This window comes from Peromyscus californicus, unplaced genomic scaffold (genome assembly GCF_007827085.1).
Source record: "Peromyscus californicus insignis strain IS unplaced genomic scaffold, ASM782708v3 Scaffold_16__1_contigs__length_79575227, whole genome shotgun sequence".
Lineage (NCBI taxonomy): Eukaryota > Metazoa > Chordata > Mammalia > Rodentia > Cricetidae > Peromyscus > Peromyscus californicus.
The window spans coordinates 10233035-10257922 of record NW_026294458.1 but is presented as its reverse complement, the minus strand read 5'-3'; the positions used below and the strand labels follow the sequence as shown (position 1 = coordinate 10257922).

General features: G+C 46.6%; 1 protein-coding gene across 1 annotated transcript in view; it reads left to right on the top strand.

Moving 5' to 3' along the window:
• St6gal1 (ST6 beta-galactoside alpha-2,6-sialyltransferase 1) overlaps positions 1-24888 on the top strand; it is a 127805-nt gene that overhangs the window by 62799 nt on the left and 40118 nt on the right. Inside the window, 2 exon segments of the mRNA XM_052740312.1 lie at positions 20247-20374; positions 24052-24693. Coding sequence (XP_052596272.1) covers positions 24099-24693 — 595 coding nt within the window. The 5' untranslated portion in view covers positions 20247-20374; positions 24052-24098.

Sequence of the window (24888 nt, the reverse complement as noted above, 5' to 3'; positions counted from 1 at the left end):
GTGGCGTAGAAGATGCAGACCCCCAAGGAGGACCAGGCCAGAGCACAGATCTCTTGATCCGTCTCATATTACCCTCCTCCTCTCTGCTGTGGGACTTTTCAGAGGATCCACACAGATAAACAATTGGGGGTTTTTCAAAACAAAAATCGCTTTCGCTTTCAGCAAATGGGAAGAAGTGAGAATGGCCTCCTCCCATGCTCTTGCCCCCTTCCCCTGCACAGGGCTCCCTCTTTTGCAGCATCACTGTGGCAACCTGTGAGACTCTGAGGATACATACATGTGGTACTCGTCTAGGTCCATCCTGACTATTAGACAATAACTCACCTCATCTCCCCCCAAAAGCTTGGGGAGGTGTCATTACCATCGTGATTTGTATTTTATAGAAACTAAAGTTTGTAGAAGCAGTTGCCTTGCCTAAGGTCACACATCCTACAGTTAGCTGGGATGGAGGCAGCCTGACTCCACAGCCTTTTACCATCCACTCCACTTCTCTAGATCCCTAGGCAGTAAGTATAATGGTGGTTAAGAGAGTTGAGGGGTCCCATGCTGTCTTCAGGCAGACAACTGGTAGAGTGAGCTGAATTAAGGACACTTTGCTGGTGTCTGTTGGCTGGGCAGGGAAACCCGCATAGCATTTCTATTATGAAAGAGACAAGAAGAAACCGGGACATTTGGTTTTCTGCCATAGCTTCTCAGAAATCAGCCACCTGAGAAACGCTGGAAAACAACAGATAGGAGAGGTCCTGGAGTCAGAACATGAACTCATGACAGTCCTCTCTCCAAGAATTACACACAGAAGGCTGAACTTCTGTGACACCCCCACGGTCATTTTAGCTATGGGTACCTGAAAAAGAAGCCGCTGGAAGCCAGCAAGTGTGAGGACATCCTGAGAAGAGAGAGATGGTAAAGGAAACTCGCTAACATAACCTCAGCGTGGGGTCAAAGAGGTCCTGGGCACACTAGGGATGCACCTGCTTGGAGCAGATCTAAAGATGTACTGTAGAAGCTTTGAAAATAGAATTGTGGTATTAACCACCAGCAAGTCCTAGACAGCTTTCTGAGTGGCCCATGTGGTATGCAAACGTGAACCGTGGAGCCAAGGTTTTGGAGTCTGAACTAATGTCAGCTGTCACTCGTAAAAGGGGAAGGGACAGTGTCAGCTGCTTAATCACCTGCCCAAACAAACAGAAGCCACATTTCCCAGAGGATTTCAACAGGACCCAGCATCTCATAATGACAGCGTTCAAATGTCCAGGTTATAATTCAGCCTGAGTTTACTCAGTATTAGAGACAAATACAGGAAAATTCAAACAGTGTTTAAAGAAAAAGTAATTAACAAGCATTGACTCTGAGATGACTCAGATGGGTTGAGGCAGCCATTGTATCCATGCTCCAGTGTTGAGATTAGTGGAGAAGCTGAAATCCTCAGCAGAGAAACAGAAACCAGTGCAAAACAACCAAAACCAAAATAATGACATCTGAAGTAATTCAGATCTCAGCTGCTATGGAAGGAGCCTCCAGTGCTGGGGAGGACCCTCCAGTGCTGGGGAGGACCCTCCAGTGCTGTGGGAGGACCCTCCAGTGCTGGGGATGGACCCTCCAGTGCTGGGGATGGACCCTCCAGTGCTGGGGATGGACCCTCCAGTGCTGTGGGAGGACCCTCCAGTGCTGGGGAGGACCCTCCAGTGCTGTGAGAGGACCCTCCAGTGCTGTGGGAGGACCCTCCAGTGCTGGGGGAGGACCCTCCAGTGCTGGGGATGGACCCTCCAGTGCTGGAGGAGGACCCTCCAGTGCTGTGGGAGGACCCTCCAGTGCTGGGGATGGACCCTCCAGTGCTGTGGGAGGACCCTCCAGTGCTGTGGGAGGACCCTCCAGTGCTGGGGATGGACCCTCCAGTGCTGTGGGAGGACCCTCCAGTGCTGGGGATGGACCCTCCAGTGCTGTGGGATGGACCCTTCAGTGCTGGAGGAGGACCCTCCAGTGGTGGGGATGGACCCTCCAGTGCTGTGGGAGGACCCTCCAGTGCTGTGGGAGGACCCTCCAGTGCTGTGGGAGGACCCTCCAGTGCTGTGTTTCTTGGATGGACCAAGTTCAAATTGGGCAGAGCTTTGTCTACATTTTGTTGTCTGTGGCTTCATGGAAAGGATAAAGTAAAACAGATTTCATATGCCCATTTGATAAACTCTCATGTCTATTATTATTTTCTTTGTGTTTCATCACAATTCTGTGAATAGGGAGGATTATTGCTATTTTGGTTGTGTGTGTGTGTGTGTGTGAGAGAGAGAGAGAGAGAGAGAGAGAGAGAGAGAGAGAGAGAGAGAGAGAAAGAAAGAAAGAAAGAAAGAAAGAAAGAAAGAAAGAAAAAGAAAGAAAGAAAGAAACACAGGCCTGGATCCTATCAGCTGACCCCTTTTGTCTCTTCTAAAGGGCTTTTGAAAGGAATGCCAAGGGGTGGAGCAAAAGACCTCCCCCCAGCACAGCCAAGTGCAGACCCTTCCAAACATGGTAACCATGCACATGGTCAATCCATCCCCTTATGCAGCCCTGCTGGGTAAAACAAGCTCAGATCTCATTGGGAAACCTCTGTGGGCTTCCTCACTGACCCACCTCTGTAAGTGCTGGAATTACAGGCATAAGACATGGATCTCACTAAATGTGGCAGGCCTGTCTTCAGTTCTGGGGCTTCAGTGAACCTTCTGTGCCAACTTTCTGAGTACCGCTCTTAGCTGTGAGATAGGGATCATAAACCTTTTCATCTGTCCAAATAGAGGCAGAGGGTGCGTGATTTCTAAGGGGAACGTGGAGACCGTGATTTGATTCAGGAACGAACACACCTTACATGGGTGTCCCATTTGGGGGTTTTTCTAGAGTTCGGTGTCCTGTTGGCCTCGGTGTCAGCCACTCTGGCTCTGACTCCCCTAAGGTTCTGTGTTCCTGTTCCCTTTGCCATGGGGCAGTGTTTGAAACGGGAGGACTTGAAAGGGGCAAATATTAGTTTGGTTGAGATGAACGTTTAAGTCTTGCGTTAAGCCAAAGGCAAATATTGGCTCACGGCACTCCCAGAAATGCCATCTCACCTCAGAAAGGAAGACTTCCCCATCCCACAGCAACTGAGCCAGGCTCCAGGCTCCTAGCACTCTTGCCTACTCCTGAGAGTCCAGTTGTACACAGCCTACAGCAGAGGAAATAAATCCTGTGATGTTCCTATTGTTTGCCTCAGAGATTGAATAATAAAGCAGGGATCCAAATCTAGTTTTGTCTGTCTCTGGGGTGTGGTTCCGATGACAGTTACCACAAATCCTCCACTTTGGGCCTTGTCCAGGACTTCCCAATTTCTGCTTTGGGGCTCATTTTATTAGTCTAAGGGCCAGCACCCAGGTTTCCATGTACTGTGAGCCAGAAGCAAGGCTGACTAATGTCCTGGTTCTGTAGCAGGGTGAATGTGGAGAATTCCATACTTCTCCTGAATCTCTTTTTTTAAAAAAAAAACGAAAAACCTAAAAATGTTCCTCCGACATTCCTCAGCCTCAGTCTCTCCACATCTAGAGTGTGGGAATAGTAGGCTTATTGTTGACCTTCATGAGAGAGTTATCTTGAAATCTCGGAGAATCCCCAGGCCAGGCTTACCTGATAACCTGATATCTGTTCTGTTGCGGCTGACGTGAGCCGTTCTGGCTGACAGATAAGGCGTCCCTGCACATTCTTCCAGAGCACGTCATGTCTTCTTTCTGTGCAGTCAGGCATAACTGAACACGTACTCGACTTTTGTCCCTCACTGAGTCCATAAACAGAGGGTAATAGAAATGTCTACATTTGTTGAATGAAATTCATCACCAAATACAAAAATCCTTAGCATAAGCTTGCTGTTTGGTTTCTTGGGAGCCATGGGTTACAAGCATTTACTTTTCACTTCTGGATACACGGAGGTTACAGAGAACTTGAAAGACTGGGTCCTTGTTTGACAGTGTGAGCTCCCTATGCACTAAGTTGGGGCTTTGTACTGGCTAGTTTTATGTCGATTTAACACAAGCCAGATTTATTTTGGAAGAGGGAATCTTAATCGAGAAAATGCCCCAATAAGACCTGCCTGTAGGCAAGTCTGCAGTACATTTTCTTAATTAGTGATTGATGTGGGAGGTGCCACCCCGAATGGTGGTCCTGGGGTCTATAAGAAAGCAGACTGAGCAAGCCATGCATGAGGAACAAGCCAATAAGCAGCACTCCTCCATTACCTCTGTATCAGATCCTGCCTTGGGTTCCTGCCCTGACTTCCCTCAGTAATGGAGTGTGACCCGAGAGTTTTAAGATAAAATAAACCCTTTCCTCCCCTAGCTGCTTTTGGTCATAGTGTTTTGTCACAGCAATAGACACCCTGACTAAGACAGAAACTAGTTCTAGGTCCTTGAGGAATTGTGACAGACCTGACTATGTATTTCGGGGAGGATTGTAGTGGCATTTAAACTTTGGGTGTGAAACGCTGTTGGGTCTGCGTAGTGGACTATTCTATGAGAGTCTAGAAGGTTCAGAGAAATGCAGATGCTGGAGGACACAGAAGATGGCTAAATTGTACCTTATGCTGAAAGTCAAACCTGGTAGTGTAAGAGTCCCCCAGGTGTACCAGTTTTGATGGCATGAGTGGGTCATAGAACTGCTGTATGTCTCAGCTGCACCACACCTGGGTATAGACTCAGTGGATGGAAAGTCAGCACATCACAGCGATACCTTCACATCTCTAGGGAGTCCTGCAATATTCTTTCGTAGCCAAGACATGCAACTGGCCTAAATGTATCAGTGGATGAGTGGAAAAAGAAAATGAGGTACCTAGATACTGTGGATTTTTATTTAGCTGTAAAGAATTGTGACAGCACAGCACAGCAAAATGAAACTGAAGGTCAGGTCACTATGTTAAAAGAAATAAGCCAATCAGAAAGAGTTCATTTTTCTCATATATAGATTCTAGTTTTGTGTGTGTGTGTGTGTGTGTGTGTGTGTGTGTGTGTGTGTGTGTAGGTGTAGGAAGGGAGCCTGGAGAGGAAGAGGTCTAAAACAAGAGAAGGGAATGGGATATATGTGTCATGGGAGGAGTGGGGGGCTATATAGGAAGAGAAAGGGGACCACAAAGAAAATGTCACTGTGGAACCCATTTGTTTCTATGCTAACTTCCCAAATCATTAAAAAGAATAAATATAAAATGCTAAATTAAATAAAAACAACTTTACAAAAATAGTATTAAGTTATTTAATGAATTTGGAAGAAATTCACTGAAAGTCACATGAAAATGACAGTTTATAAAATAGTTAAATATGAGAATAAACACAGAGCGTCTTTGAGTTCAGAAGATCCGGGGTTCAAGTGCTGGTTCTGCCGTTTACCAGCAGAAGTCCTTCAAGGGCCTTGGATTCAGCTTCTTGACCTGTGAAAAGACCAACTTCACAGCCCTGTTGTGAGGACGGAGTGCTCTGTGCTGTGTAGATTTTGAAGCAGCAGCCCCCATTGTGTCTGGATGTCCAGAATCGATGACGTGAATCCAGAGACCTGGCCTGACGCTATGGACCTGCCACTTCCTATCTGGCAGGAAAGTCTTGGGAAGAGTCTGTAGTAATTAGGTGCCTGGGCCAGGCATTTACTCAGCCGTGTCCCACCTGGGGCCGGGCTGGTATTGCTCTTGCTTGTGCCCCTCCCAGGGAAGGTGTGGCCTCACCCCATTCTGTGAAGGCCACCCTATTGTAAGCTGTAACATTCTTTAACTACTTACTGCCCATGGTTCGGATTGGTTCAGTCAGAACCCACGGAGAGCAGTGTTGGGCACCAGGATGTTAACAGTGCTGCCCGGATGCTGTTGTTAGCAGACTTGAGCAACCTTTACTCCTTGGATTTCCTTGCCCTTTCTCTGTGCATGGCGCCCTGTGTGAGCTTGGCCTGGTCCTCCAGAAGATATTAGTTTACTTAGATGAGAGCGCAAAGCACTTTTTACCCTGGTAGCCTTAAGGTGTGGTTAGCTGTATTCAGTGACTGTGGCATTTAGGAAATGTCTACTGGAGGGATGGCTTCCAGGTTAAGACCAGGGGCTGCTCTTCCAGAGGGCTCTGGGTTCCATTTCCAGCATCCACAGCTCAAAACTGCCCGTAACTCCAGTTCCAAGGGATCCATAGCCTTCTTCTAGAGGTCCGCTTCTGACCGCCGCAGGCACCAGGCATGTACATGCTTCTTAGAGAAACATGCCATCGAGACACCCATACACATAAGACTATAATTTAAAACAATGTCAGGGCACTCTGGCCCTGACTTCCTTTTACACAGATGGGCAAGGACACGATAGAATGCCAAGAACAGCCCTTGACATGCCCCGTAGACATGGAGGGGCGACACGAAGCCTGTCCTCACAAAAGACACAGTTCCAATAGAGAAATTGACGACATCAGACTTAAGAGAAAACTCTTTAATTTTGAGACAGCATCTTGCTATGTAGCACACAGGTGGCGTTGAACTCACAGTGTAGCCTGGCTGGCCTCTCTTATCCTCTGACCTCTGCCTCAGTGCCGGAATTTTGTTGTATACCATCATGAATTTTGTTGTATACCATCATGCACGTCCAGGATTTGAGACAATTCTTAATGTTTGACTTACTTCCTATCTCTCTTTCCTTTCCAGCCATCTGGTCCTCTTTTGCAATTCAGCATATGGGACTTGCAGGCAGTCTGTTCCCCTGCTTGCTATAACTACGCTGCTGACTGTCCAACTCGGAGACCTGTCAGGGCCAAAGGGCATCCTTTCCCTAATAAAGGGGCAGGCCTGCTGCCTCATCCAAAACTGAGTTTAGACTCAGCTCAACCTGAACCGTAGGAGGATTTCTGGCAGTTAAATAATTTCTTAGGAACTAGTGAAGCTGTCCCCCATTTGCCGAAAGGAGTCAGTTCCCTTACCTCTGGCGAAACGGACCCGGACCCGTGGCTCTCAAATTAACCCATACCTGTGGCTCCTATCAACATATCAAGGTCCATGGTAGCCTCCAAACTCCCTCAGTCCCTACTCGAAAGGACTTGTTACAGATTTCAAAGTCCATTTTAGCACCCTACTCCTTCTCACCTCCTCCTTCAGCCTCAACTCCCTCCCGCTCATGGGCTTCCCTCCCCGCAGCTACTCATTCTTCTCATAAACCTGCTGTTCTCACTGATCCTGGCTCCTGCTCTTCTCACTATGCTCCCTCTCTTCTCTATCCTCTGCTCGTCTCCCCTCTCTTGCAGATAGCTCTGGCCCTGGCCAGTCGGCTGGCCAGGTTCAGTCTACTTTCTCTCTCTGCTCTGGACTTTCCCAGATGCCTCTGGCTATTTTCTTCCTCTTGTCTGCTGTAAAAACCTTCCCCTTAACCATACCATGGACCAGTCAGTCCTCTTGGCAGTTTCTTTAGTGCACTCCCCCTTTCCTTGCATAGCTCTGGTGCCCACACCCTCCCTCTTTGTGATGTAGATGCATCTGCCTGCTGAGGCCTCTGCTGGGGAGGGAGACTCCTGTCTGATCTGCAATCACTGAAATCCCGGGTTTACATTGATGCGCTGATTTCTAAGCACTCAGTCTGATTCTTCTGGATAAACTTAGAATGAGTTACCCCTGCCAAATGAGGGGCAGTTGGGGGCATTTAAGTGCCTGCCTACCATTTGGCCATCTGGGGAGACCTGCTCTCTTGGAGGTGTGATTCTGTCCACTGCTGGGGCTGGAAGTTATTAAATAAGGCGAGACTGGGTGTACATTCTAGGTGCTGTGGTCCTAGATAAGAAAGTGATGATAAAGTTAAAGTAAGCTATGAAAACCACTATTCCTTGCATAAGGTCTCCTGGGAACCACTAAAAATGTTCAGTATTTCAAAAAGCATGATGGGAAAAGCCTGTGTTCCACAATAAATAGGCATAGCAAGGAAGTTGGGTTTCTATGTGTCATGCTGCACTTTTATTAGCGTTTTGTGTTAACAGTGACTGTCTCCTTGGCAGACCTCTTACGGGGAGAAATGTCTGCTTATTTAACAGCATGCAGGAGCTGAGGTTCCTGGTTAACAAGAGCTGTCAAAATCCAGGGATTGTGTCAGGCTAAAACGAAATACAAAAGGTGTGAAATGGTTTAGAAACCACTGACTCTGACTAAATGGAGCTCTTGTGAGCGTGTGGTTTGACTGAAACCCCTGGGAAGCAGAGGAGGGATGAAGGATCTGTATTTGAACAGTCAGAGCATGTTCTTAGATTGGTAGAAATAACCCTCCAGGCTGTTTTTACTGGGTGGCTCTTGTAGGGTAAAGTTAGTTGCCACAACAAAACTAGACAACATGGACTGTACAACAGACTTCTGAATTGCCTTGACCCAGAAGTGACCGACTTTATTTTGCATAACATTTGATGGTAACTAGTAAAATGATTAAGGAGACAGAAATCAGGTCAAGGTGGTAGCCAGCAGCAGCCATGACTTGGTAGCACAATGAATGTTATTTATTATCTTAACAGCTAATTTGTGTGTTAGGACGATGTGGCTTACTCCATTTGGACTACTCACTCTGTAGACCAGTCTGGCCTTGGACTCACAGAGATCCACCTGCCTCTGCCTCCTGAGTGCTGGGATTAAAGGTGTGCATCACCACTGCCCAGCTAGAGAGAGAGAGAGAGATCTTTTCTGGAGAGAGATAACACACACGGATCTATTCACTCCAGAAAGAGAGTCCACGACAGACCTAAGTGATGCTTGCACCAAAGTCCAACTTGGTGAACCAATGAGTTTTTATTGGGATTACTAACCGGGGTTTGGTGGCGGGGTAACTTACAGGGATGACTCACATGCAGCTGCGTCACCGAAGAGCCCAGCCTGGGCGGGCGACAACTGAGGAAGGCTGCGCCTCCAGAGCTCTACATAGCTGCCAGGCAGCTCAAGTCGCTCCCATTGGTGGCTCAAATGTTCATTCTGTTGCCGTAAGGGGGAGGCCATCTCGTGAGCCTCTGCCTTCCTCCTGGGTGGGGGAAGGATAATGTTCCGATTTGGAGGAAACTGCTATATAACATAGAAAGATGTCTTAAAATGATGACGGAAATTCTGAACCTCATTTCTTCACTAAAGGAGACGCTTGTCAATACCCTGGCTCCTAGGGTGATAAGATCAATTTTGGTAACATAAAATACTAGCACACAGTAGGATCTCAGTGAAGAAGTCTACATGTCTTCTATGAGCTACAATCTATGGGCTGCAATGGCAGCTCTTCTTCCTCTCCTTCCTCTTCCCCTCCCTCCTCCCCACCCTCTTCTTCTTTACCACCACCACCACCACCACCACCACCACCACCATCACCACCACCAACAACAACAACAGCACCACCATCACCTCTTTGTTTTGCTTTTTGAGACAGGGTCTCACACTGTTGCCCATGCCGGACTTAAGCTTTCTATCTTCCTGCCTCAGCTTCTTTCCTGAGGGTTGAGGTTGTAGGCATGAGTCACTAGACTTGGGTACTGTTGGAGTAGCTTCTCTGGAGGTCTTCTTTGAGCCTTCTTCAGTCCAGTCCAATCCTGCTGGAGTGAAGTCTCAGTTCAGTAGGAGGACTGAGACTTCTCCAACATGTCACCCAGAAAAAGCCAAAATTCTTACGTTAGTCTAAAGCCCCATGTGATCTGATGTCTCTCGGGACCCAGTTCTCTGCGTATGCTCTCCGCTGCAGGCCTTGCATTGTTCTGGAAGCATGACAGGCTTGCCCCTGTCTGGGAAGCCTTCCTCCCTTGTAGAGCCCTCTTCTCTCAGAAGACTGCATGGCCCCTCCTTGCACCTCCTGCCAGTCGGTGAAGATGCTCTGTTTTCAGTGGCCTTCCACACACCCAGTTTATTGTCCATTCAGCCCACCCGTCTCTTTGCCCACTCCCTTTGCCTGCAATAGTAACAACAACAACAACAACAACAACAACAGCAACAAACATTATCTCGGCTGGAGGTTAAGAGCACTGGCTACTCTTCTGAAGGTCCTGAGTTCAATTCCCAGCAGCCACATGGTGACTCACAACCATCTATAATGAGATCTGGTGCCCTCTTCTGGCCTACAGGCATACACTCTGGTAGGATACTTCATGCATAGCAAATAAATAAATAAATAAATCTTAAAAAAATAATAAGGACAATGGATAAGAATGTTCTTTTAAAAAAATAAATAAAACAAACAAACAGAAAACATTATCTCTTTCTGAAGTGCCACCTGCATACGTATTTGCTTGGCTTCTTTATTTCCCCCTAACTACATGGCGAATGTTAGGCACCAGAGTCTCTGGCCACTTTCAGGACTTCCCACCTCAGTCTTCATTGGTTGAGTGTGCCCACTGTGACCACTGGGTGTAGGTTTCCTCCACACTCTGGACCACTGCAAGGGAGAAGAACCTTCCTCACTCCCTACTCTCGGGCTGTGAGATGATAGGGTCTAGATTTTTTTAGAGATAAAACCAAAGCAACAGTGAGGAAAACCGTGAGAACTGCTCAACTTGAAATGATCGGGTATCAATTCCAGGTCTGAAATCTGACGCTCATTTTGCAAGACTTGGGAGAAGGTCAATAATACCAGGGAGAAGCCATCTTTAAGAAAACAAGTTTTATAGGAAACTCTTTGAGGGCACATTCTCTGTTCTCCCAAGGATGATAGCACAGTTAAGACAGTCTAGATCCCTGTTAATGACCTTACATGTTGTAAACAAAGAATGTTTTAGGATATTTGGATTCCCTTTCCTCATGGAACCTTAGCTGAGAAAAGCTGTAGGGATGGGAAACTGATATGAAACCCTAAAGCACTCAAGGAGGAAAAGTTTATATATATATATATATATATATATATATATATATATATATATATATATATATGGTGGGGGCAGTAGAGATTAGAAGGAAGTGAAACAGTCCCCCTTCCTGTTGTGGAGACAGACCTAGTCTTCTATTTTTCTGAAGCATAGGGGTGTGGTGTAGTGTAGGGGAGGAGTGGAGAAAAAGAGGTGGGTATGTTGCTTAGCCGTATGGTGTTTGCTCAGTCCTCTTTATAGGCTCCTTCTGTGCCTTCCTCCTCTGCTTATTCCCTTTGATTATGGAGCGGAATGCAGATTGGTCTTTGGTGTGGTAAGACTGGGGGAGATGCCTTCTGGGCATATGGCATCTGTGCCCTGGGGAGTGGGTGTTGTACAGAAGGAGAGCTAATGCCCTGGGGAGTGGGTGTTATACAGAAGGAGAGCTAGTGGGACGTGAAGGGCTGCTTTTCATCAAGAACCTGTACACTAGCCTGGCCAACATTTGCTGATTTGCCTGTAGGCTACAAGGCAGAAAATAGCAAACGGCCAGGAAGTGTTTCATTTGTTCCAATTAACTGGCTTTGGTCAGGGACTATAGCTGTGGGGTCAGTGCTCTCCTCCCCACAAGTTCTGGTCCAGTAGGCTGTCCCACAACCTCTGTGGTCATAAGCTCTGGTGTTTCTGAAGACTTTGGCATCTTTTCCGTCATTGTCTGCCAGGCTGGAGAAACATCAGATCTCTGGTAAGAGAACCCTTTAGAAACCTGAGCTTTTTAGAAAGCCCCTTTATCCTTGAAGCTTTGATCTGAGCAGGATTCCTCCTCTACCCCTGCCCCACCCTTAGCCTTAGGAAGCTTGGCTTTGGGTAAACATTACAAGGGCTGCTGCCCCTCCAACGGCAAACGGCTCATCCAGCACTTCCTAAACTCACTTTCCAGAGTCTCCGGCTACCACTCACTTTCCTGTGGCTTATCTTGTGCCCTTGCTAGCAAAATAGTGACTCGTGGGAAGTGTTTGGGCAGAAGTTTGCTTCCACAGTGAAAGTTTTCATCTTGACCCATGGGGGTTTCCAACTTTGGAAGCTTGGGTGTTAGAACCTAGATAGCAGAAGTATGTTCCCAACTGCTAATTGTATTCCCTCAGGAACCACCGTAGCTGCAGTCATGAAGTGAGCCCCACCACATCGCAGGAGCACGCAGAAAGCGCTCAAGTATCATTGTCTTGAGAATATGAGATAGTGTGACAAAAGCATGCCATTGAGTCGTTACCATATCTGGTAGAGACTTGTGTCTTGCAGATGAAGTCCAAGGCTCCCTGAACTTCACCGGTTCACTGGCTGGGGTGGGGGTGGGGGGTGGGGTGGGGTGGGTGTCACAAAATGGACAAGTAGAAAAGACAGGATTTCAGCCTGGAGTTTTGAGACAATAGCTCCAGCTGAGACTTTCTCCAAAGTTGGGCATCTCTCTCTATTTGTGATAAAGTGCTACTAGCCACCCCCATTTCTCATATGTCATCATTTTTTTCAAAACACGGCTTATGGCAAATACGCAAAGAAAGGACATTCAAAATCTTAGCCCCGTTTTTCAAAGTCTTCGTGTGTAAGTCAGGCATTGAGTGGTTTTGTTAAATCACTGCGAACGTGACTTAGTCTTGATTCCTGTGTTTTTTTTTTTCCTGGATTTTGAAAGGCTCTCCCAGGCCGTTGCTTCTCTCCACACCTCACTTGGAGTGACTGCGCTGCTCTAGCATCCTCCTCCTCAGAGCCTGGCTATAGACGGCCCAGCTGCATCTGAACTGGATGGGGAGTGTAGGCCAGTGGCAGAGGCAAGAGGCCCTGATTTTGATTCCCAGGACCCCAAACAACAAAGAGCATTCGTGGTGCTTCTTAAATGCACATTGCTCATGCCCAGCACAGACCACTGAGATCAGAAAGATTATGATAGAAGTTAGGAAGCTACATTTTGACGGGACGGTTGGCTAACTCCCTGGAGAATCATGGTTCTCTGCAATCCTGCCTCTGTAGGTAATGGCTGAGAGGGTAGATAGTGAAGCTGCTCCCGGCTCCCCTATCGCCACCCTGCACTCTTTATTCTCACGTCACCTCCACCTCTCTCCATCAGAACTCACCTGATGAATTGTAGTGAGCAGGTTTTGAGTGCAAATGCCTTCCGGGTAGAGGGAGATAGACCGTGAGATGCAAACAGCTTGTGGAGAGTGAGTACACAAGCTAAGGCGTTTCAGTGCATAGAGATGGGGGAGGGGAGGAGGAGCCAGCTACAGACTGCTGGTAGAGGGGATGCGACCAAAAAGATGGAGAAAGCCCAGGAGCGTAAAGGGTGTGCGTCAAGGAGGATATACATACAGGTGCGCAGAGCCTTGGTGATGGCTGAGTGAAAGGGAGGCTGAGTGTGGACTGCGTGGTTGGCAACATGGAGGTCCCAGTGCCTCTAACAAGAGCAGGTTCATGAAGTTGGGGGATTTTCAAGCGAGAACGGGAAGATGGGAATTGAGGAACAGTGCATGTGGACTATCTCGCAGAGAGTTTTACTACAGAGGATACTAGGGCCAGGGCTAGGAGGTGAAATGGGGCTGAGAAATGGAGAGGGGGGGGGTGGACACTGAATTTATTTAGAACCACACAGTGGGTCACCTTTTGTAAAGTCGCATCTGACTTTACAGTTAGTTCCTTCAGCAAAAGGGGGAGCGTTGCCTGTTGTAACCTTTTTCTTCAGGGTTTGAGCTCTTCCCACCCCCAAATCATAGCCATTGGTCCAGAGGGGCGGAGTTTACGGATCAGTCCTCTTCCCTACATAGCTTAACGGAAACACGTTTGAAAAGAATTTTTCCCATGTGTGCTTTATCTGTGGTTTGGTTTTGCCTGAAGCATTTTAAAGTAAAAACACCCACTACGTATGCAAGTAATCCCATTTCTCCTCCAAGATTTTTTTGTTCAAATTAAAGTTCAAATAAGGTCTAATTACATATTATTATTATTATTATTATTATTATTATTATTATTATAGCTTTTAAAATACCTGGTTTTCATATGTCTATTGATTCGATGATAAAAATCAGTTCAGTTGTCTTATAGAAATCTTCTTTTCGGAATTAGTAAAAAGAAATGTCTGTAAACTTTCCTATTTACTATTTTAAGTTACCACCCCTCCACCCCCACCCCCATTTCCTAATAACTGGAATTACATTTGAAGCCCGGGCAATATATAGATGAGCATCTGTGGTAAGGGTGTTCATAGGTGGTGCTCTGTGCTCTGTGTTATCTTGTACTGGGGGCAAATGCTGTCCAGGTGCCCTGCTTGGTGATGCCAAGACTCACTGTTCATGGGGCTTCCTGAATCATGAGAGATGACTTGTATTTAGTTTCTTTCTTTCTTTTTTTTTTTTTTGATAGGAGAATAATAGTGTGTTTATCTGAAGATCGGGTCACCTTTGAGAAAGGGACACTTATTAGTATAGAGGTAAAGGGGAGGACTTCATGAAACCATTTCCTTATGTAGGCAGGAGTATTCAGTGTAAGTGGTTCAGCTCAGATGGAAAGATAGCGTGTCGACCTGGAGGCAAGGAATACCACAAAGTCACACCGCACAATAAACCTCACACAAGAGATTTATTGGGAGCGGGGAAAAAAAAAACCCCAGAATGGTGGCTGCCTTTGCTTGGGTGAGAAACAGCGGCAAACTGAACAGGAGACAGGGCTTATATAGAGTTTCTTGGGAACGAGGTGGAACTTTTCAGAGTAGAGCTTTCCAGGGTGGAGGTTAGTGGGATTTCATGTCCAGAGATTGGGCTCTTTACTCTGTAGGGTGAGGGCAGAGTCCAGAAGTAAGGGCAGTTAGAGTGATTTGTGGGGTGGTTAGGGTAAATGGGCCAGCCAAAGAAACATAACCTGACCCTGAGACCAGTGGCAATTCACTGGCCCTAAAACCAGAGACAAAGGTTAAAAAGGACCAGTGAAAGAAACACACTTTGGCCCTGACCAAATCAGCACAAAAACCAGCCAATCCCTGAGCAGGAAAACCAACTAATCCCTGAGCATGAAGCCAACCAATCCCTGAGCACAAAATCCAGCCAATCTCCAAGCGTGTCCAAACTCAGGGATTGAAATCTGACCAATTCCCACCCTGAAAATCTTCGCCCTGGAAAAACTCCGCCCCTAAGAAGCCCTATATAAGCCCAGTACCTGTTTAGTTTGTCGCTGCCCTTTCCTACCCTGGCAGAGACAGTCACTCTCCTGGATTCTTCCCTCCCAATAAATCTCTTGAATGAGGTTTGGATGATGACCTTTCGCCAAATTTAGAGCCAGAGCAGAAAAGTAACAGCTTTCTCAGGAACAGGAGCAGAGCAGAGCAGAACTGTTACGCGTATGGTAATCTGAGCTGCAATGCTTACAGCTGGAACTGGTAAGTAGAGGTCCTCAGGGGACGGGCTTAAATATGGAATCTAGTGGATGAGTAGTAGTCATTGTAGGTGTTGGCCCCAGCCAGTTCCTTTGAAACAACAAGAGGAATATGGGTGAACTCAGGTAAAGTGGGCCATTACTGCAGCAGAGAAAGTTCTGTGCGGGGACATTGGGACATTCTGCCTTTCTAGCAAACAAGGAGCAAGTTCATCAGAGTGGAGTGAGACTAGGAGGGGAGGGGATCAAGCAGAACTCTAGAAGGGTGACAGGTGAGTACATTTGGAAGAGACTATAACTGAGGGACAGCATTAAGCATAGACTGGCCATCAGTGATCAATAATGTGAAATGAAATCAGTGTGTGTGTGTGTGTGTGTGTGTGTGTGTGTGTGTGTGTGTGTGTGTGTCTGTCTGTCTGTGTGTGTGTGTGTGTGTGTGTGTCTGTCTGTGTGTGTTTCTAGTCAGTTCAACTGCATGATTTTGGGGGTCGAATAGGATAGAGTTTGATTTAGCCAGAATTGCAATTTGACAAACCATGTGTAATGAAAGTCAGGAGGGAACCATCCTAGGATTGACCATAGACTTTAAGGTGGCCAGGAGGAAGTGAGGACGCGAGGGGAGAGGGGGACATCCAGAGAAGATTGTTGGGGTTGAGGTAATCATTAGAATAAGTTCCAAAGACTGAAGTGATGATTAGAAAGACGATGTCTGAAACCAAGGTTTTTCATTGGGTAAATTTCTTTGGAAATCATGAAACCGGAGTTAAGCCCTTGAGAGTGAGTGGCTGAGATCACAGTCAACTCCAGTAGAGAAGACTGAAGAGCTGTGAGGTCTGCCTGGGGACTAGAGTACGTTCAGGGAGTGAAGGATATCTCACTGAGCGTTGTGACAGATGAAGTGGTGGAGAAAATGACAGTGAGTCAGTAGGAAGATCTTTCCGGACTGAAAAGGAGCATCTCTTTCTGGATTAGACAGGAGATGTCAACACCAAGTGGGAAACAGAAGTCAATGACATAGACTGTACAGCGTGTTTGCTGCAAGATTGTGACGAGAAGGTTCTGAGCCTTCAGGTACATGTGCTGAGCTGGTATCCGTGGCTGTCATTCTGAGTCCACGTGGCTCAGGGAGCAGAGCTTAAGCCACTAGGTGTATTTTTACAAGGAGGGTGATTTTTCTTTCATGTTAAAGTCTTTCTGAACAAGAGAAACAGCTGCTTACACAGCCACATTTCCCTAGAGGTGGAAATTGTCACGTCGTCTTGAGTAACCAACAGACTAAAGGAACATCTGCAGAATGCTTGAAAGGAGATTCTAGCAGTTGGAACTGATGAAGGGGGATGGGGCTGTGACAGAAGCAACTTATTCTTTCATTAAAAATGGCTGAGCATTAGTTATGGGCTAGACAAAGGGAACCAGAGATGTCTGAAAGGAAGAAGTTCTCTATGTGGTTGGAACAGATCTGCCATCAGGGGAATGTCCCATAGTTGGAAGAGGGCTAGAATAGGCACATTAGAGTCATATTGATCTGTATGAGAATAATGAGCCGGGTGGTGATGACGCATGCCTTTAATCCCAGCACTCGGGAGGCAGGTGGATCTCTGTGAGTTCAAGCCTGGTCTATAGAGTGAGTTTCAGGACAGCTGAGGCTACCCAAAAAAACCCTGTCTCAAAAACAAACAAAAACTGAGAATTCAGAAAGCTTGAAAGAGAGAAGTTGGTGTTGGAAGGTAAAGTAGGCGTGGCCCACATGGAAGACAGTCCCCTCAGAAGGAAAGTTAAGGGACGAAAGTGTCTGGAACATTGAGAGCTCTCCCTGCGTTCCCCGGATAAATCATTTCTTTTTCTTGTCTGTTTCTCTATTTGTAACACTGGGATAGTATTGGCCTCTATGAGTAGGGGCTAGTGAGGAGTCAGTGAAGTGCTGTGCATTAACACTTATCACAGGGATGGCTGCAGTCCTCAGCGCGGGGGTGGGGGGATGGGGGGATGGGGTGGGGGTGTCTCACCTCAGTCGGTGTTTAAAACAAGCCTGGGATGTAGGATCAGTGACCATCCTCACTTTACGGTGAGTTAGCTGAGGCTTGGGGCTTGAGTCAACCAAGATCACGTGACTGGTGAGAAACAGAGCATGGACTCTTCCCCCAGATCAGACAGATAACAGGTCACATGCTCTGAATTGTATGATCCAGTGCTAAATGAATCATCGATGTTGGTACCACAGTCATTAGTTTGTCCTCCAGGGCCAAGGGCCCTGGTCTCACGTTTACAGCTGGTTGAAGATCACCAGACTAGCCATCTCATCAGTGGCAGTGACTACCTTTGGAAGACCCTTCTGACCCATGCTAGATCTAGATAGACCATCTCAACTGGTTTACTTTTGGGATCAAGTCAGGCATGGCTTTTAATCCTCAGGAGGCAAGACTTTCTGAGGAAATGCAGTTGACATGACAAAGGAAGAGCTTGGGTAGATGGCTGCTTCTTCTTCTTCTGTCTGAGGGTGCTACCAATCAAAAATCTCATGACCCAAAAGCTTGTGTCTTAAGATTGGCAGGAAACCTTCATCTGCAGGCAAGAGATTCATCCAAGGGTCAGTGCTCTCTGAGGGGGTTATGAAAGAGCCTCTTCCGTCAACAATGCCTGAAACAAGCAAAACCGTTTAAAGACCTGCTTCATCCAGCAAATGCTTCCTGAGCTCCTGCTAAGAGCTCGACACTCACCAAGTGTCTGCAGTTACTCGCTGACAGTAGCATTGAAGAAGGCCGACAAGGTCGCTTATATCCGTAGTGAAAAGAGGCAGCAATCCCTTAATATGAATGCGCGTACAATACAGTGGTAAATACTGACACCACAAAGGGAACTGATGGATAGAGGGGGGGGCGTCAAAGCCATTTTCTGATTCTCCCAGGAGACTGCTCCAAATCCAGTTATTCTTGGAATTGGTAAAGAAAACCTTGAACTTTTTTTTTCCCCTCCCTCTGAGCTGAGGACTGAACCCAGGACCTGGGACTTAACTAAGCAAGCGCTCTACCACTGAGTTAAATCCCCAAGCCCAGCCCTGAACTCTTTGGTAAAGGATAAAATGACATCTTCCACTGTGTGCTTCTGTCATGGCCAGAGCCTGCCTTCTGTCTTGCTCCTGCTCATGATAGCCGCATCTTCTTTCAGCCAGAGCCTTCGGTCTTCAATGGAGCAGCTTCTCCATTTTGCTGACAAAGCTGGCTGTCGGGGTAGCGAGGTGAACCCTGTGGGTGCGGCCAGTCCTCTCTGACAGGATCTCTTCCGGTTTCCATTTTACAGGAAAGCTAACGCAGTGTTAGGAGACTCAGTAGTCAAAGGTTATGCTTACAAGCTTGCTTTCTGCCTTATGGTGCTGGGTCTCAAGAAGTGGCTTCAAGGCCCGCTTGGTATTTTGTAGCCAGTGGAAGATGAATACAGATGAAGTGTACTCTCAATATTGTCCCCAAGAGTTCGCCTTAGTTACCTAACAAACAGAATCAGAATCAGAAAGAATGCCAGCTCCTCAGCAACTTTCCAGGCCTGACCCTTGAACATGCTTGATTTGTAGCTGCGATCATGGGTGTAAGGATAACGTGTTTCCACTAAAATAGTTGAAGTGTTTTCCTCTCTATAGCTACAAAAGTTCACATGTATTTATATTCATGGGGATGTAACTTTAAGGGGTGTTTAGATATAAATAGGTTTAAAAACCGTTATAAATAGGTTTGAGATTAAAACCCCTTTCTTTTATACACATATTGCTTTATAGAGTTCACATTCTTTCCTCATTAATCCTCTTTTAATCCCCTCAGCTGTAGGAGGTAGGAACTCATTTTACACTTCAGGAGACTGAAATGCATATCTCCTCCTTTTTGTTTACTCAGCCCTAGATTTATGGCAGTTTGATCAGTAGGCACAGGGTCTTAGTGCTCGCGTACTTTCTAGAAGGGTTGAGCTATGTGCTTTTCCTTCAGTGCTCTGACAACTATGTGATCTGCCCAGCAATGCCTCAGACTGTTTCCAGTACCACCAAGTGCTTGCTGTCCAGTCTGTAACCTGGGGCTTTAACCCTCCTTCCAGGTCTCTCTTAAGATCAACCTTAAATATCATATGCTTCTCAGCTGTTGTTTTTAATCGATGATTTATCTGTTCAAGTTACTTGCCTCTTTCTTTTGGGAGGCTTTTTTTTTTTTTACCCTACTAGCCCTTTATTTTTATTTTTAAATTTTCTTGCAATTAAATTCACTTAGCTTTCCCGTTGCTATTTTTTGAATATAGCATCAAAACTGGAAAGACTCAATAATATAGAGTGAGTTCTGTTTTTAGCTTTAAAGATGTTATATATGTTATGCTAAACATATAAAGCTTGGCTTTTCTTTTGATACACTAGGGATCAAGCCCAGGGCTATATGTTTACCATACAGATACTCTACCACTGAGCTAAATACCTTTTTATCCCCCCCCCCCCTTGAGCTATATTTCTTGGTTATTTTTTTTAATCTTAAAGAGTAATTCATGTCTATTTTAGATATTGTTGAATGTACATAAAACTTCAAAGATGGAAATGTCCCTTATTCCACAACCCTAGGCACCATTTTTTCCTAGTGCTTTTTCTTTTTAAAGTATTATTTCTGAATTTGAATAGTATTTATAGTTCGGTAACCATGTTAAAAATACATGATGAATTGAACTTCCCCATATCATTAAATATTCTGTACAAATAAATAATTTTTAAAAATCTATCTGGAGTGTTTTGGGGGTGGTGAACCTTTTTGCTGTTTATTTCTAAGGAGAGACTGGTCACACGCTTCTCCCCAGATGGTTTTGTAGTGCCCACTTTAACCTTTCTAAAACATTCCTACTCTCTACACTGTCCCTGCATCTTGAGTGTTGCGTCTGTAATTTGTCTTTACGTTTTCCGGCATGCTCTGGGCTTCCTGAGATATGCCATAGCCCACAGCTACAAAAGCGCCCAAACGTCCTGTTAATGTTTAACACCACTCTGCCAGAAACATCACTCTAACCCCCCCCCCCCTTTTATTTGTATTTAAGATGGTTTTTGATCATCCTGAGAAAAATGAGCCCTGGCCGCCAGACCTAATCAAGTAAACCTCCTTCCCATGGACAGTAGTGCTGGCTCCTGAGGACCTGGAGGCCTGCAGCCCCAGAGGGATTAGCAGGTAAGAAATGCCTACAAGTTTGAGAAGGTGGAGGGGGCCGTTCCTGAGCAGAAGAGCGCGAGCCTGACTGAGCTGGCAGCGGCTCGGGTCTTTCTCCTCTCACCACAGCTTTGCAGCTTTCCTCAGTTTCTTCCTTTCTTAGTCTTCTAAGCACTTGTTCAGTGAGGGCCAAGGAGGTGGGGACAGCAGGTCTGTCCAACTCTGTAAACTACAGACAAAAGGTCTGAACTGTTCTATAACTGCCAGCCTTTTATGAGAGCGTTTCTATGCCAAGGATTCCATTTGACATTGAATGTGCTTCAAGGAGTAGCTAGAGCAGACTCCTTCCTTACAGAGGTTTTCTGTATTATCTAGTGTTGGTCTGGTCTCCGTGGGTGGTAATGTACATGACTGCAGTATCCTTTTTCAGTTTATATGCCAAGGATTCCATTTGACATTAAACATGCTTCAAGGAGTAGCTAGGGCAGACTCCTTCCTTACAGAGGTTTTCTGTATTATCTAGTGTTGGTCTGGTCTCCGTGGGTGGTAATGACTGCAGTATCCTTTAATCAAGACGTCTTCTCCAGGTGTAAGGATTCATTTGCTTCGGCTTTGTCTCCTTACTAATCCCTTACTGAGCGTCACTCTGTTCCAGGTTCGGTTCTGGGGCCAGTTGTTTAGACATGATATCAGGAAGCATTCTCCTCTGATAAGGGCTAGGCTCAAAATCCAAGCTTTGTAAACATAGCTTGCTAACAAGTAGGGCTTGTGGTGAAAGTCAAGGGCAGAGAACTCATCAGCTGCAAAGCCTAGAAGTTTACACACTAACTCTGCTGATAGAAAACAATTGAAGCATATATTGTTCTCCAAAAAACTGTGGCGAAAAGGTCACCTCTCCTTTCCCTGAGGTAGGTGCTAGGTGGGGTCTTTCTCTGTGTCTTGCTCAGAGAGCTTCGTAGTAGAATATTGTTTCAAGGTGTGTTACTTTTGTTTATGCTGCATTTGTTGAACTCTGTGAAGCTGTTACTGTGCCTATGTAAAACACCTGATGGTCTAATAAAGAGCTGACCAATAGCAAGGCAGGAGAGAGGATAGGCAGGGCTGGCAGGCAGAGAGAAGATATACAGGGAGAAATCTGGGAGGAGAGAGCTAGGAGCCAGAGCAGGAGCAGGACTCCAGGGGCCAGCCACCCAGCTACACAGTGAGTCACAGAGTAAGAGTAAGATTTACAGAAGTTAGAGAACGGGAAAAGCCCAGAGGCAAAAGGTAGTCGGAATAAGTAAGGGAAAGCTGGCAAGAAACAAGGCCAAGCTAATGCCGGGCATTGATAATGAAGACTAAGCCTCCGTGTGTGATTTATTTGGGAGCTGAGTGGCGGGTCCCCCAAGAAAAGGGTGAAACCGAACAACAACAGAGCTAGGCAAGTGGGAATGGGCCCTTCAGCTCTGAGTGACCATGACTAGAAACCCTTGCTTGCCTTGCCTCAGGTAAAGATAAAATGAAGGGACCACAAGCACTGATGGAAGGTTCCAGATGAGTGTGGTAAGGCCCTGAAGGCCCAGGCCAGCTGAGGGCTCTCAGACTGTCATTGGTAGAAATTCCTTTTTCCTAAGCATCCTGGGAAAGGCAGTGGCAGGCTCCCCTGAGCCTCTGCTCTGGTAACAGTGAAGTGGGACCCTTGCTGCCATGGCCTTTCCCTTAGAACCGTAAGTCACATTCCAACTCACCATTTCCACGTCACTCACAGGAGTCAGGATTGCATGTATTTCCCAAACCTACACAGAGATCTCATGGGAGGATCATACTGGATATTGTAACACTTAATTCACGTGAAAGAGCCCTAGTAAGGGGAGCCCATCAACGATGCCCGATGGAGGCTGCTTTGCTCTGACTGAGAGTTTCATTTCTGGACGCTCTAGTTTCTGAGTTCTAACCAGTAGTTCTCAACCTTCCTAATGTTGCGACCCTTTAATACAGTTCCTCAAACTGTTGTTGTGACTTCAAACCCTACAATTACTTTGTTGGTACTTCATAACTGCAAATTTGCTGCTATTGTGAATCGTAATGTAAATATCTGCTACTCAGGATAGCTGATATGTGACTCCCGAAGGGATTCCGTCCCACAGGCTACGAACCGCTACTGTTAACCGGTAGCTACAGACTAATCTGAACTGGAATCCTGGTTCTCGCAGTGCAGTGAGCTGGTGACACTGGAGAAGACTGCTAAAGCCTTAATATCTTCATTCTCACACAGAGCTGTAAACATTTACTTTGTAGTGTCTGTCTGGTGGGACATTGAGGTAAAGTGCTCAAGTGATAGGGTTTCTTTTCCTTTTTCTTTGGATTTCCAAGACAAGGTTTCTCTAGGTAGCCCTGGATGCCCTAGAACTCGCTCTGTAGACCAGACTGGCCTTGAACTCACAGAGATCTGCTTGCCTCTGCCTGCCGAGTGCTGGGATTAAATGTGTGCACCACCACTGCCCAGCGTATCTGAATTCTTATCCCTCTGAGTACATTATTGTTTCTAAAATACCCTCCATTCCACCTTTCCCTCACTGGTATCGTTCCCCACACGACCCTCTTGTCAAAAGGCTGCTCTCCCTTCTCAGAGTACCTCTCCAGCCTTTGCTTGTATGTAGTTCCAGCTGGTCAACACATCCTTTTATTTAACACACCACAGGGGAAGTGAGCAGAGATGACTGACTACTACTCAGGGGCAGACATATTGACTTGGTCAAGGTCACTAAGAGTGGAATCAAGAACCCAGGCTTCCTGAACGTCCCGTCTAGTAGTTTCACTGCTTTGTCTCAAACGGCCTTATAAACAAGCTTGGTGGGAAAGGACTTCAGACTCCCAGTGTAGACAAAGCCCCAGGTGCAGTTGCTTTGACTCATCACAGTGAGTAAACTCTGAAGAAAGAGTTTAGTGTTTTCCAAAGGACACAGACCTTGTTTGAGTTCAAAGGGCTCCCATCTTCCATTTAGTTACACACAGGATTTTGAGAAAACAAAGCAGCCCTTTGCCCAGATGGGAAGGGACTCTCTTTGCTGACTTACAAGATTCCTATTCTCTGTCACAAAATGATGTAGCTACTCAGATACACGGAATATTGGACTGTGAGGCTAACTAACTCCTGTCTAGAAGTCCCAGATCACAGGCCTTCCAGAACTGTATCCCAAATGCATGCGGGATTTCTCTGGCTCTTTTGACTGATGTCGGACTTCAGAGAATCTGGGTCTTGTGTATGGATGAGTTAGTCCGCTCCCTTTTTGTTTGTTGCTTTCAAGCAGACATGTCTTGGTTTCACAGAGAGCATGGGCTATAGGAGTGGAACGATATGAGAGGCTCTGGTCTAAGCTTTTTGAGTGAGCTAGGGTATAACAGCAAAGGTCAAGAGTCACGGTGTGCAGACTAAGTCGGAGGAAGATGCATAAATGTTCAGGGCTCAGTCAGGAATTCAGAGGAATGCTGTCTACATTCAGAGTCCAAACAAAGGCTCCCCCTGCTCTCCCCCCCCCCCCCCCCCCCCGCCCCCACCTCCTCCTGGCTTGCTCAAGGCTGCATCGTTGGTGGGAGGCAGTCGGGGCTGGACTTCCAGTCCGTTTATGCTAGACCCTTTGCTTTGGCCCACCACCCCACTGCATGCCACTTTGGATATCCTCTCCATCATCGTTCTTTCCCTATTCTACTTTTCCTAGGCTTGGTTCCTGCTCACAACAGTGGCTTCCTGCCCATACCTGTCATTATGATTCACACCAACTTGAAGAAAAAATTCAGCTACTTCATCCTGGCCTTTCTCCTGTTAGCAGTCATCTGTGTGTGGAAGAAAGGGAGCTATGAGGCTCTTAAATTGCAAGCCAAGGAATTTCAGGTGCCGAAGAGCCTGGAGAAGCTGGCCATGGGGTCTGGTTTACAGTCTAGGTCTGCAAGCAGCCAACAAGACCCTAAGCAGGACAGTCAACTCCTCAGTCATCTCAGGGTCACTGCCAAGGTCAAACCACAGCCCTCCTACCAGGTGTGGGACAAGGACTCCTCATCCAAAAACCTCAACCCCAGGCTGCAAAAGATCCTGAAGAATTATCTGAACATGAACAAGTATAAAGTGTCCTACAAGGGGCCAGGGCCAGGAGTCAAGTTCAGTGCCGAGGCCCTGCGCTGCTACCTTCGAGACCATGTGAACGTATCCATGATAGAGGCCACAGATTTTCCCTTCAACACTACTGAATGGAAGGGTTACCTGCCCAAGGAGAACTTTAGGACCAAGGCTGGGCCCTGGCACAGGTGTGCCGTTGTGTCCTCCGCAGGAGCTCTGAAATCCTCCCAGCTGGGCAGAGAGATTGGTATGTCAAGAGCGCTCTCTGGGCAGGGACTGGTTGGGGGAATTTCAAGGCCCTAGAACAAGAACCCATGCATACATAGCTTAGAGGACCAGGAGAGTTGTCCCAAGGCAATGTTTTCAGCTTGGAGTGAAAAATACCCCCAAAGATGTCTAAAAAGACAGGGACCAAGGGTTAAGCATTTTTTTTTAAATTTAA